This window comes from Papio anubis, chromosome 4 (assembly GCF_008728515.1).
Source record: "Papio anubis isolate 15944 chromosome 4, Panubis1.0, whole genome shotgun sequence".
Taxonomy (NCBI): domain Eukaryota; kingdom Metazoa; phylum Chordata; class Mammalia; order Primates; family Cercopithecidae; genus Papio; species Papio anubis.
The window spans coordinates 172,445,497-172,459,689 of NC_044979.1; the positions used below are offsets into that span (position 1 = coordinate 172,445,497).

At 47.6% G+C, this 14,193-nt stretch overlaps 1 protein-coding gene across 7 annotated transcripts in view; it reads right to left on the reverse strand.

The window, feature by feature from the left end:
* HLCS (holocarboxylase synthetase) overlaps nt 1–14,193 on the reverse strand; it is a 245,862-nt gene that overhangs the window by 219,104 nt on the left and 12,565 nt on the right. For 3 of the 7 annotated variants that reach the window (XM_021935522.2, XM_017956451.3, XM_021935521.2), the window contains exons 1-2: nt 4,749–4,980; nt 53–190 (exon numbers count right to left, since the gene is read on the reverse strand). In XM_021935522.2, coding sequence (XP_021791214.2) covers nt 53–190; nt 4,749–4,943 — 333 coding nt within the window. In that variant the 5' untranslated portion in view covers nt 4,944–4,980. Of the gene's footprint in view, nt 1–52; nt 191–4,607; nt 4,701–4,748; nt 4,981–7,433; nt 8,020–14,193 lie in introns of those variants that run through there. The other 4 variants (XM_021935523.2, XM_021935526.2, XM_021935525.2 and 1 more) reach the window with 3 other exon arrangements.

Below are 14,193 nucleotides of genomic sequence, written 5' to 3' on the forward strand. Positions count from 1 at the left end.
TTGACTAAGACACATCAGTTCCTTATGGGACACAAGTAAACATGGTACTCACAGTTTCTGAAGAAGAGGATGATCTCTGTAAATTCTCGCTTTGTACCCAAATGCTCTCCGTCACAAATGCTATGTGTTCTGCTTCAAGTATAAAAGGAGACACAAGAAATAGAGCCCACTTGTTCAAGTCTTCAATGGACTGTAGAAAGGGAAAGAAACATGAGATTGTCACTTCACACCACAACTGCCATAAATGTCAACCCCCTCTGAAACACACCCTCCCCTATAATTCCAAGTAACATCTAAATAAGCTTATCTGATGCTCCTCTGTAGGCCACAGGAACCCTGTGTTTCTTGTTTAGCTGTGACTATTTAAGCACCTGCAAAAGCCCATCTGTGACTCAAGACAGCTTTAACATCTCTAGACAACTGTTCTCAAGCAATGAATTCTGAAACGGGGCTTAGCCCCACCATTCCTCACTGCTTAGCACATAGTAGCTAACTGGGAAGTACATTTAAAGATGAGGAGGCTGGCCAGCACAGTGGCTCACACCTGTAATGCTAGCACTTTGGGAGGCTAAGGTGGGCGGATCGCTTGAGCCCAGGAGTTCAAGACCAGCCTGGCCAACATGGTGAAACCTTATCTCTACAAAAACATACCAAAAAAATGAGTTGGGCATGGGGGCCTGTAGTCCCAGCTACTCAGGAAGCTGAGGTGGGAGGATCACTTGAGCCTGGGAGCCCAAGGTTGCAGTGAGCTGAGATCATGCCACTACACTCCAGCCTTGGTTGACAGAGTGAGACCCTATCTCAAAAAAAAAAAAAAAAAAAAAAGGCGAGGAGGCCTAGAGGTACGTACCCACCAACAAAAACTCCTTACTCACAGAAGCCCAAAGGGCTGTTCCTTCATTCCCTACAGCCATCACAGCACGGGCACAAGGCAGTTTTTCTTTACGCCTTCCTTATAGTGAAATCAACCCTGCTCCTCTCCCTGAGATCTGGGAAGTGTGCAAGTCTCTGGATGCTCACACAGCAGTCAAATCCAGAGAGAAAAGCTATTTCAGGGAAAGGCATTTGCCATATGCAGAGATGCAATCAGACGTACTTTAACGGAATGTAAACTCCGGTCAGGAGTGATGGTAGTTTTTAAAAAAGAAGATTAGAATCAAGATTGGGGCTGGGCGCGGTGGCTCACGCCTGTAATCCCAGCACTTTGGGAGGCCGAGGTGGCTGGATCATGAGGTCAGGAGTTCAACACCAGCCTGGCCAAGATGGTGAAACTCCGTCTCTACTAAAAATACAAAAATTAGCCGGGCGTGGTGGCACGTGCCTGTAATCCCTGCTACTCAGGAGGCTGAGGCAGAGAATTGCTTGACCCCGGGAGGCGGAGCTTGCAGTGAGCCGAGATCGAGCCATTGCACTCCAGCCTGGGCGACAGAGCGAGACTCCATCTCAAAAAAAAAAAAAAAAGAATCAAGATTGGTTAGCAAATCAGATACACCCAGTTATCTCTTGTTTTCTTTCCTGAAATGTCTCTAAGAAAAATAGCAAATTGATTTTAAAAGGCTTTGACATACAGGGCATAGCCAGAGAAGAAAAAGATGAAATCTAAGCTGGGCACACCGGGGGGCTTTCACCATTCACCCAGAACAAAGGTAACTAGGCAGGCTCCACTGTGCTGCATATCAGTTCAAATCTGCTTGATAAAAACCTGTTGAACTAAATGAATGAAAATTTAGGGAAGAATTTGTCCCTCCCTCAGTAAACATAATTATCAATATAGTGGTTAAAAAGTATGTCCACTTAGGCCGGGCGCGGTGGCTCACGGCTGTAATCCCAGCACCTTGGAAGGCTGAGGCACCTGAGGCTGAGAATTGGAGACCAACCAACATGAAGAAACCCCATCTCTACTAAAAATACAAAATTAGCCAGGCGTGGTGGTACATGCCTGTAATCCCAGCTACTCGGTAGGCTGAGGCAGGAGAATCACTTGAGCCCGGGAGGCGGAGGTGCGGTGAGCCGAGATCGCGCCATTGCACACTAACCTGGGCAACAAGAGCAAAACTCCATCTCAAAAAAAAAAAAAAAAAAGCATGTCCACTTTATCCAAGCATGGAATGTGTATATTAAACATATATTAAACAGTCAAAAAGCTTGACATTGCCAATTTGTATAAACTATCTTTGGTTAAACCTACCAATTGATTGTAGTGCATTCCATTATAAACATACACATTCAGTATTGATGCATTTGATTTTAAATGTATAACATATGAGAACAGGCCAGGCTTGGTGACTCACACCTGTAATCCCAGCACTTTGGGAGGCCAAGGTGGGCAGATCACCTGAGGTCAGGAGTTCAAAACTAGCCTGGCCATCACTGTGGTGAAACCCTGTCTCTACTAAAAATACAAAAATTTGCCAGGCATGGTGGCTCATGCCTGTAATCCCAGCTGCTCAGGATGCCAAAGGAGGAGAATCACTTGAACTTGGGAAGTGGAGATTGCTGTGAGCCGAGATCGCGCCACTGCACTCCAGCCTGGGTGACAGAATGAGATCCATCTCAATATACGGGCGTGAGATTCAGGTGTGTCCTTATTTCAGCCCACGTAGACTGAGGTATCCATCAAAGCAGACCCAAGTAGACTGAGGTATCCACCAAATCATCCACCTGATCATATTTTAAATCTCAAAATAACAGTAGCCAACCACAAATAAATGGTCAAGCTTTCCACCTGCAGACCTTAAACATCGCAGCTGAAACCCAACAACCATTAAATGTTCTATTTCAGGTCAAGCTGCTTTGCTAAACAGGCTAATTTCCTAAGAGGCAAAAGATACGAACTAGAATAGGAACTGTGATTTAAAGGCGAGGGACGCAGAGCATGGCAGTCCCATCTAGTCCAGAAAACTAGGAAATGATGCAGCGATATCTAACCAAATCTGTACAAAGCTTACTGTGCAGAGTGAGAAAGCAGAGTTGCAGAATCCCTGAAAGCACCAGCCACTCCTACTCCGGCCTGCACAGGTAGGCAAGGGCTGAAAACCACTAGTTATGGTTAGTGTAGTTAACAGAAGACCAGCAGAGACATGAAAATGTTCAAAACCACAACTGTCCAAGAAAATCAGACATTCCCATCTCAATGTTTTCATGTGTCCAAAATTTCTATTCTGACCTAAATCCCAAAAGTAATTGATCCAATTTGGAAACTACTACAAAAAGCTCACCCCTCAATTTTTTCCCATTTTACTGAGTCATCTTTCTCAACCAGGTTAATTCCCACCGCTCTAAGCCATACATTGTATGTAATGAATGAACTTCTTCCCCTTTTGTCTGGGTAGTGTCAGTTATGCGGAGGTGGTACTAGTTATGTACATAACTTGAAGGACCTGAGAAAACAGTCATTCATATTCAGTGTGTCATAATACATACATAGTACTAACAAAAAAAGAGTATTTTTTATTTGCTAGTGGCACAATTTCATCCCTTATCTAAGCATAGCCTCCAGGCAATGTTCAAACCTTAGATAAGATTCAATTTCCCACAGGGGTTTTATGGTGTGACACAGCAGAAAACGTCATTTTAAGGCTAAAAGTGAGGCAATATTCCAGAAAGCAGAGGAAAGGGACAAGAAACTGATTAAAAGCAAAACATGTTTAAATACTCAGAACAATGCTCCCGATGTCCATGAAATTTTGTGCAGTACTGCACTGTGAAACCAAGCCCATTTCCAAAAACAGCTGAATGGAAAGATCTATTGTTCCCTTTACAGCAAGGCAGCAGACTTTTTACAGAGATTAATTGACTGGCCCAAGTCACAATGTAGGTGACAAAGTGGGCAGAACACGTAACCACCATCCTAAGTATTGGGTCAAAACAAACAAAGGCTGAGTGTCAACTGAAACTTAAAGGACACAAAGACCATCACTCGGGTGCCCAAGTTGGTGAATAATGCAACCGACAGAAGACGGAGAGGGGAAAGTGCAGTTTTTTATATTTTGGAGACATCTGACAAAAAGCTGATGACACATGTGGGAGTTTTTTGTTTGAGATCTTTTTTTTTCTTAAGACAGGGTCTTGCTTTGGCACCCAGACTGGAGTGCAATGGCTCAATCATAGCTCACTGTGGCTTCAACCTCCGGGACTCAAGTGAACCTCCCGGGCTCAAGTGACACTCCCGCCTCGCCCTCCCTAGTAGCTGGGACTACAGGTGCGTGCCACCACACCGACTTAAGTTTGTTTGTTTGTTTTTTGTAGAGAGGGGTCTAGCTATGTTGCCCAGGCTGGTCTCCGTCTCCTGGGCTCAAAGATATCCTCCCTCCTGGGCCTCCCAAAATGCAGGGATTACAGGCATAAGCCACGGCTCCCGGCCGGCCACAGCTGTCTTTCCTGGTTCACAGTCACCCAAACGCCGGCTCCAAGGGTGGGAAAGGAGGTTGGGGGCGACCCCAGGTGGGCGCTGCTGGCGTCCGGCTGCCAATCCACAGCTCACGTCCTCACAGGTGCGCGCCTAGAGTCACGCGTCCACGCACCGCCCCGCTGACCGGGAAGAGGCGACAGGGTCCGTGGTCCGAGTCCCGCACCTCCGGCCTCTCTCTGGGCCCCGGGGTACCCACCCCTCCCGGGCCGCACAGGCCGCACTAAGGACGCCACCCCGGGGCTCCTGAACTCCCGGGCTCCCGGCGGGGACGAGGCGCAGGGACGGGGGCACTTCCGGCTCGCGGGGCCCGGGTCGCCCGCCCTCCCGGCCCGCCCACCTGGCTGTCGCTGACGCAGAAGACGCGGCCGCCGCGGCTCAGGCACACGCGGGCGCCGGGGGGCTGCGCAGCCGCGCCGCAGAAGGTGAAGGAGCAGCGCGAGGCGCGCAGCCGCCGCACCGTGGCGCGCACGAGCTCAGCCGGCCGGCGACCCCAGCGCGCCCACAGGTACAGGTAGCACAGCGTGATGAGCATGGCCGCGCCGCTGGCAGGGCGAGCCCGCCCTCCCCAGCGCCCCAGGCCCGGCCCCGCCCCGGCCGGAAGGGCCGCGCCACCCTCCCGGGCCGGGCGGCGCCGGGGTGGGGACAGCGGGGGAGGCGGGGGAGGCGGGGACCCGGAGGGTGACGCGGGCAAGTGGAGGCTGCGGCGGGAGGGGCGGGGGAGCGGGGAGGCCGCGCCGGGGTGTGTGATGAGGAGCTTCGGAGGCCGTGCCCAGGGCTGGTGGCGGCGGCGAGGGGCAGCGCCGGGGTGGGGGGTGTGCACCGGGGTCAGTGGCTGCACCCGGGGAGGGGGCTCAGGAGGGGGTGAAGGCCGGGGTGAGGGGCCGCGCCTGGGCTGTGGAGTGGGATGGGTAGGTTGTGGATGCGGGGGAGGGGAGGCTCCAGTGGCTGCCCGACCTGTTTAAGCCAAGTCCAGCCTCCCTTCCTTGGAGGAGTGGGAGGCGGATTGAGGAGGGGGCTCTGCCTATGTTCAAGGCCAACGTTTACTAACCAGCACCACACCCGGAGTCCCAGAGCGCTCACACAGCCGCTACCCAGTCCATTTGGGAAAATAAGGCCGTTTTTATTAAATTGCACTAAGCCTTCATGCAAAAGATTTTAAGATCAATCACATACATTCACGGGATGCAATAATGTTTTTTAAAATAAGGGCAGGAAACAGAAATCGAAGACAGATAAAGCACCAAAAAGGCTGCCTCTAAAAAGGCTGTGCCAGAAAGGCTCGCTATGGTGTTCTTGCTACATGTGGATCACCAGTTTGACTGTAAGCATCCTAACACCAGTGGGAAAAGGAAAACATCACCATGATTTGGCGTTCTTGTCTCCAAGGGAAGCATAATTAGTCCTGACATAGAGGCTTCTTCCATAGAACCTCATTTCTTTAAAAGGCATTATGTAAAGAACGTGTTCTGAACAGCCCTGAAGCACAGCAAAGAATTCCATCGAGTGGTTTCCTATTCTGGCCCTCACTGCAAGCAGATGGCAAGATGCAGCAAAAGCTATCATGTATACCACATCCATGTCTTAATCCAACGATAGTTTTTGTTTGTTTTTGAGACAGAGTCTCACTCTGTCGCCCAGGCTGGAGTGCAGTGGTGCAATCTCGGCTCACTGCAACCTTCGCCTCCTGGGTTCACGCCATTCTCCTGCCTCAGCCTCCCAAGTAGCTGGGATTACATGCGCCTGCCACCATGCCCGGCTAATGTTTGTATTTTTAGTAAAGAGGGGGTTTCACCATGTTGGCCAGGGGTGGTCTTGAACTCCCGACCTCAGGTGATCCACCCGCCTCTGCCTCCCAAAGTGCTGGGATTATAGGCGTGAGCCACCGCGCCCAGCTAGATTTTTTTTTTAAGAGACAAGGTCTCGTTCTGTCACCCAGGCTGGAATGCAGTGGTATAATCATAGCTCACTGCGGCTTCAAACTCTGAGCTGAAGTGATCCTCCTGGCCACCATGCCCAGCTAATTTTTTAAAAATTATTTTTCATAGAGACAGGGTCTCGCTGTGTCACCCAGGCTGGTCTCAAACTCCTGGTCTCAAGCAGTCAAACTCCTGTCTGGATCTCCCAAAGTGCTGGGATTACAAGTGTGAGCCACAGCGCCTAGCCATAAAGATAGATTTTTAAAGTACCTTGACCATTTGTTCATCTGCTTTAAAATAGCTGCATAGAATACCCACTCCCAGAACTTCAGACTTTTGGTTAGATAACATAGTAAATTTCCCCCATTGCATATAGCAATAGATTTTTAAAAGAGAAAAATCCAAAAAGAAATAACTGGGCCCAAAAGCAAGCATCTCTGTGGACCAGAAATAGAAGAAAAACAGTAAGTGATGAACAGGACTAAAGCCATATCCTACACTTCTCTACAGGACAGTAGCAGCTAGGAAGTGGGTTCCTGCATGGTAACAAGACCTTAAAATTGTGTCACTGGAGAAGGACGTGCAGTTCTCTCTGAGGAGAGATTCGGCCACTCCAGGACAACACAGGGCTACAAGTCAGGAATTTGAAAATGAAAAGTGCTCAACAGTGATAAGTCCTAAATGTTTCACTGAACAACCTTTCAAATAGCCTTCTTGAAGTTTGCTGAATTATGGCTATAAGGACCACTCCCCACCCCTGCTAGGTATGGAGAGGTCATCTCTTCTATCTGAAGGTCACCAACATCTCCAGTTTTTCCAAATTCCCTAAGGGTTTTGAGACCACACCTTCCCACAGGTACCATAACTCCACCTGGCCAATAGGAATTTTCCAGGTTTACCATTCCTTAGGTGTTTCAAGATATGGTCTCAGAATACATCATGGGAAAATTACATTTTGTGGTCAATCCTGTATACCAGTTCTAGGTTAAAACCATGGGGGTCTTTGTATCGATGCCCTCTTGGGTCACAAACAACCTTCTAAAGGAAGAATTTGCAATCTACTAATCTTTATCAATACAATAAATGAATCAATAATACAAACATACCCAAATAACGAGACTCAGCAGTAACACATTTTATCCTACATACCACCATGGTTCAACATGAGCTGACCCTTGCATTGAAGAGTACTGATACCATTCACGCCTGGGGAAGGAATAGAGGGAGGAAGATATGAAGTCACAGTGAGAAGTGAAACAATCACACAACAAGCTCTGTTTATGATACCACCCTAAAATGATTTCATTTTGCAAAGGTCAAGGATAGAGCTGAGTTTCATCATCCCCACATAACAAAGGAATAGGGGAAGGATGCAAAAAAATACATCAAGGGATATTAATGTGTATGTACCTAATCCTCATCCTGTAGTCCCTCACTGCTCAGGGTGTGGTCCTTAGAGCAGGAGCAGCAGCATCACTTGGAAGCTCGCTGGAAATGCGGAATCCTAGGCTCCACCCAACCCCAAATCAGCGTCTGCATTTTAACAAAATCCCAGGAGACTCACAAACACGTTAAAGTTAGAGAAGCACTGCTAACATCTTCCTCTGTCATTCCCTGGGTCTGGGCTACTCTAGACTCTAATAAGACATTTCCAAAATGATGTGGAAAATAAGACCACAGACTAGGGTTTTTTTTTTTTTTTAGATGAAGTCTCACTCGCCCAGGCTGGAGTACGGCATGATCTCGGCTCACTGCAACCTCCATCTCCCGAGTTCAAGTGATTCTCCTGCCTCAGCCTCCCGAGTAGCTGGGATTACAAGCACGTGCCACCACACCTGGCTAATTTGTGTATTTTTAGTAGAGATGGGGTTTCACCATGTTGGCCAGGCTGGTCTCAAACTCCTAACTTCAGGTGATCCTCCCACCTCGGCCTCCCAATGTGCTGGGATTATAGGCGTGAGCCACTTTGCCTGGCCAGACCAGGGATTTAGAAGGAAGACTTTGTCATTTATATGAACACTGCAGAAAGGAAGAAGAGTGAACTAGCTAGCCACTGAAGACCACCTCTGAAACCCGTCAACACGACTGGCTTTCTATAGGAAAAGTCTCCACAGACTCAAGAAGTCTCTAGTTTCTTGCCCTTAGGAAAGCATGCCCTGGGAATAATAGTTTGGGGATGAGAGACAGTAGAGTATTTACTGTCCTATCCCCCATTAAATACATGACAGAACTTCCCCAGGGAAAGCCTATTATACTGACATTAACTCAGTACCTGTTTGAACTTGGAGAGTATTCAGAATTCTCATCAGTCAAATGGCCTGAGCTGAGAAGGATTATTTATTTTGTTTGTTTTTGAGACAAGGTCTTGCTATGTCACCCAGGCTGGAGGGCAGTGGTGCGATCCTGGCACACTGCAGCCTCAACCTCTTGGGCTCAAGCAATCCTCCCTCCTCAGTTTCCCAAAGTGTTAGGATTATAGGCATGAGCCACCACACTTGGCTAATTTTTGTTATTTTTTGTAGAGACAAGGTTTCACCACGTTGCCCAGGCTGGTTTCCAATTCCTGAGCTCAAGCCATCTGCCCACCTCAGCCTCCCAAAGTTGTGGGATTACAGGCACATGCCACCACGCCTGGCTAATTTTTGTACTTTTTTTGTAGAGACAGGATTTCGCCATGTTGCCCAGGCTTGTCCCGAACCCCTGAATTCAAGCAATCTACCCGCCTCGGCCTCCCAAAAGTACCAGGATTACAAGCGTGAGCCACCGTGCCCAGCCTGGGATACTTTCTAAGAACCAAGGAACAATATAGAAAATCTTGATCTCTATTCAGTAACTTTAATATGTATATTAATATGTTCTTGTTTTTGGAACAATCATGTTGTCAAATCAAACAAAAAGTAATTTTATTTTGTTAATCAAAATAAAAAGAAAAGTAGATAATATTTAGAGCATCAAAAGAATTTAAATTAGAACATCTGAACCCCTGTCCTCAAGCTGTCCTCCGGCCTCAGCCTCCCAAAGCATTGGGATTACAGGCATGTGTCGTGTCTGGCCTCACCCTCCTTGAGATTTCAGAATTGTTGACAGAATGACAATAAGTAGGATTCACTGTCTCCTTAAAGACTGAGGAAAGAAACCCAGCAAAATCTCTGACAGACGATGGCCTCGGTTAACTAGGACAGTAACTGTACAGCATCCATCTCCTCATCCAATAAAACTGAGTTACATATAGGCCGGGCGCGGTGGCTCAAGCCTGTAATCCCAGCACTTTGGGAGGCCGAGATGGGCGGATCACGAGGTCAGGAGATCGAGACCATCCTGGCTAACACGGTGAAACCCCGTCTCTACTAAGAAATACAAAAACTAGCCGGGCGAGGTGGCAGCGCCTGTAGTCCCAGCTACTCGGGAGGCTGAGGCCGGAGAATGGCGTGAACCCGGGAGGCGGAGCTTGCAGTGAGCTGAGATCCGGCCACTGCACTCCAGCCTGGGCGACAGCGCGAGACTCCGTCTCAAAAAAAAAAAAAAAAAAATTAAATTTATCCTGAGAATTTATCAGTCTGTGTGGCAGCTACAGACTTCTATGAGCAAACAGAGGTAAATAATGTTGTAACTTCAATTAAAAGAGGCTAAGAGATCATTTTCCTTCTTTTGAATTTAATTTTTTTATTATTATTTTAAAAGACAGGGTCTTGCCCTGCCACCCAGACTGCTCTTGAACCCCTGTCCTCAAGCTGTCCTCCTGCCTCAGCCTCCCAAAGCATTGGGATTACAGGCATGTCGGTCTGCCCTCACCTCTCCTGAGATTTCAGAATTGCTGACAGAATGACAATAAGTAGGATTCACTGTCTCCTTAAAGACTGAGGGCAAAACCCCAGCAAAATCTCTGGACAGACGCATGGCCCTCAAGTTAACTAGGACAGTAACTGAACAGCATCCATCTCCTCATCCAAAACTGAGTTACATATAGGTGCTGCTTGAAAGGCTAAAGCCATAGATTTATATTTCTGGATTAATAAGGAATCTATGCATATTTTTGGTCTTACATATACTTGAAGTGTGTTAAACTATGTGGCTGTTCTAAGTACATTCTTATAACTAATTTGAAATGGGTACTTTTATATTGAAATCTTACTGAGTTTATGAATAGTATTGAAACATCTAAGGGAATATTATTAGGTTTGCCATATTAATATACTGAATCTGCTAGATTGATAAGAATTATATAATCAGGCAACCGAAATGTATAAAAAGGAAATTTAAATTAAGAAGGACTTGGGGGCAGACACAGTGGCTCATGCCTGTAATCCCAACAGTTTGGGAGGCCAAAGTGGGAGGATCACTTGAGTCCAGAAGTTCATGACCAGCCTGGACAACATAGGGAAACCCCATCTCTACAAAAAAAGAAAAAAATATATATATATTTTAATTAGCCAAGCATGGTGGTGCATGCCTGTGGTGACAGCTTCTCGGGAGGCTGAGGTAGGAGGATCACTTGAGCCCAGGAGGTCAAGGCTTCAGTGAGCTGTGATTGCACCACTGGTCTCCAGCCTGGGCGACAGAGAAAGACCCTGTCTATTTTTCTTTTTTTTTTTTTTAGCAGCTCTGGATTGAGAATAGGTATTTGTCACACACATAACTGATGAAGGATTCATATCTAGAATATACAAAGAACTCCAAATCAATGAGGAAAAGTCAGAAAACCAAAAAAGGAGGACAGCTAAAGCCGAAAAAGCACTTCAAAAACAGACTGTACCCAGCTGTGTGATAAACATGAAAAAGTACTGTCTCAAAGTAGGTCCAAATTAAGACCTTCATGACAATTGGTACACACCCATCGGTTTGCCAGAAATCTCCTTCTCAAGCCCAGGAATTCTGGGCTCTACCCCCATTGCTCAAAGATCTGACCACTTTCCATTTCCATCCCTTCCATCTTTCTGCAATACCTGGCACTCCTGACCATGCTATTTCTACCAATCAACAAAAACTACTATTCAGAGGGGATTTCATGCAGAGTTGGCTACAACATGATAAAGGTGCTAAAACAGCAGACAAGGGAGGGCGCAGTGGCTCACGCCTGCAATCCCAGCACTTCGGGAGGCTGAGGCGGGTGGATCACCTGAGGTCAGGAGTTCGAGACCAGCTGGCCAACATGGTGAAACACCGTCTCTACTAAAAATATAAAACATTAAGCAGGCGTGGTGGTAGGCACCTGTAATCCCAGCTACTTGGGAGGCTGAGGCAGGAGAATGGCTTGAACCTGGGAGGTGGAGGTTGCAGTGAGCCGAGATCGCGCCATTGCACTCCAGCCTGGGCAACAAGAGTGAAACTCCGTCTGAAATAAATAAATAGACAGACAGACACCAGAGAAGGGACAGTGAGGCAACCCAGGGAATAGAAAGAGCAGATGGCCACAACCCTCTACAGGGCTGAGGGCACACAGCACAGGTCAGGTTACCATCACCCAGGATCCAGGGTCCCCTGGTGGAAGCTGGAACCCACAGATTGGTGCCGTGAGAGATGGAGCCACAGAGAAACAACTGCTGCTGGAGACATCAGCAGAGGAAGAAGGTGGAAAAATACTGTAGGCGCTCCACACCTCCAGCCCAACGCCATATGGCCAAACCTCACCACAGGCCCCACAGCAGAGGAGCCTCCAGGAACCTCCTTGTGGACCACAGGAGAGAGAGCGGCGGCAGGAGGCAAGGGCATGTCTAAGAACAAACAAGCCATTGCCAGCCTCTGGCCTTTCTGAAACTCTTCCCTTGGGTTTTTAAAAAATTCAATATTCTGCTTCTGTTCCTGTGTTGATGGGCTGAACTGTGTCCCCTCAAATTCTAATGTTGAAGTTCTAACCCCCAGTACCTCAGACTGGGACTGCATCAGGAGACAGGGACTTTAAAATAGTCATTAAGGTACAATGAGGTCACCAGGGTGGGCCCTAATCTGTTATGACTGGTGTCCTTATAAGGAGAGGAGATTAGACACAGACATGCACAGGGGGACAATCCTGTGAGGACAAAGGGAAAAGACAGCCATCTCCAAGCCAAAGAGAGAAGCCTCAGGAGAAACCAAGCCCGCCCACACCTTCATCTTGGACTTCTAGCTTCCAGAACTCAGGAAATGAATTTCTGTTGTCGTAGCCCCAGTCTGCAGTACTTAGTTACAGCAGCCCTTGCGAACCAGCACATCCGAGTTCTCTGCCTCTGTCTCTAACCCTTCTCTCAACCGTCAGCCATAAGTGAGTCTCTGCCCCCAACTTCTGACCTCCTCTATGTTCTCTTCCTTGGTGACCCCATTCTCCCGCATGGTTCAGCAGTGACCTCCAGCAGTGACGCTCAGTCACTCAGTGACGCTCAGCTACTTGGGAGGCCGAGGCGGGCAGATCACAAGGTCAGGAGATCGAGACCATCCTGGTGAACACGGTGAAACCCCGTCTCTACTAAAAATACAAAAAAATTAGCCGGGCGAGGTGGCGGGCGCCTGTAGTCCAAGCTTCTCGGGAGGCTGAGGCAGGAGAATGGCGTGAACCCGGGAGGCAGAGCTTGCAGTGAGCGGAGATCGCACCACTGCACTCCAACCTGGGCAACAGAGCAAGACTGTCTCAAAAAATAAACAAATAACAATAATAATAATAATGTTGCACCAATGTTAGTTTTGGTAAATCCACGGTTGTGTAAGATGTTAGCATTAGAGGAAGCTGGGTGAAGGTTCAAAGAACTCTCTCTACTATTTTGTAAGCCTAAAATTATTTCAATATAATAGGTTATAAAAATTAGAGGGTGACCTTCCACTTAATTTCATCAGCACTCCTTTTTTCCCCTCCTCCTAACCAGCCATGTGATCTTAAGCAAATTAATTTCATCTCTCTAGGTCACAGTTTTTCAGCTACTTAGGAAAAAAAAAAGAGGGATACAAGCCAGATCATCTCTAACTTCCCCTCAATCCCTCAGATTCTGTGGTTCCCATATATTTACAATATGATGCAATCTACAAACATTTGATTTTGGTGTTCTCTTATTCACTTTCATATCCCTGGTATTTAGCATTGTGCCTATACATAGTAGGTGCTCACTGAAAGTTTTCAGAACTACCCCAAAAACGGAGGTTCATACCTCAGTTTGTAAAACAGTTGAAGAACTGTTAGCTCTTTTACCTAGTTGACCACTAGAGAGCGAAGCGGTCACAAACGCTTTCTCTGTTAAAAGCAAATTTGTCTTCATCCAGCAGAGGGGAGTGGTCCTTTATATTTCAGGCGTGTAAAAATCAGGTCCTGGTTGGGGGAAGGGAGACATCTGTGAGCAGTTTCCTGCCTACCAGACAGGCCCTCCCGAGGGGTGCTGAGTACCGTAAGCTTCCAGGTAAGCACACGGGCCACTGCCGCACCCTCCAAAACACTTAGCCTCGAAAGTCTAAACCACCTCGATGGATGGGAGATTGCCCTGCAAATGGGGAGCCCCGCTCCTAGTATGTTCATCATTGTCTTCCTAACGATCCTAGCTCATTTCTTGAACAAATGTTTCACTTTTACAGGGTTTGCAGAGAGGCAGCTTTAAGAGTTCAAATAAATGAATGTGGAAGGAAATTAAGTTTTACAACCACATGAAAAAGGCATTAGCCAGTCATCCTGCCCAGCACCCCATATTGAGCCTGTGTGAGTTGTCGTTTGGGTAGTGAAGCAATCGAGGCCATGGTCTGGACTCAGAAACCCTGAGTTCAAATACTGCCTCTGACCCCCCAACTCCCCAGTAAAATGCACACATTCAGTGGCCACGTGACCAGGGCAAATGCCTCTCTTTCCACAGCTCCAATGCAGGAATAATAATAGCATCCGCCCGGTGTTGAGTGGCAGGGTTCAGAGAGAACGGC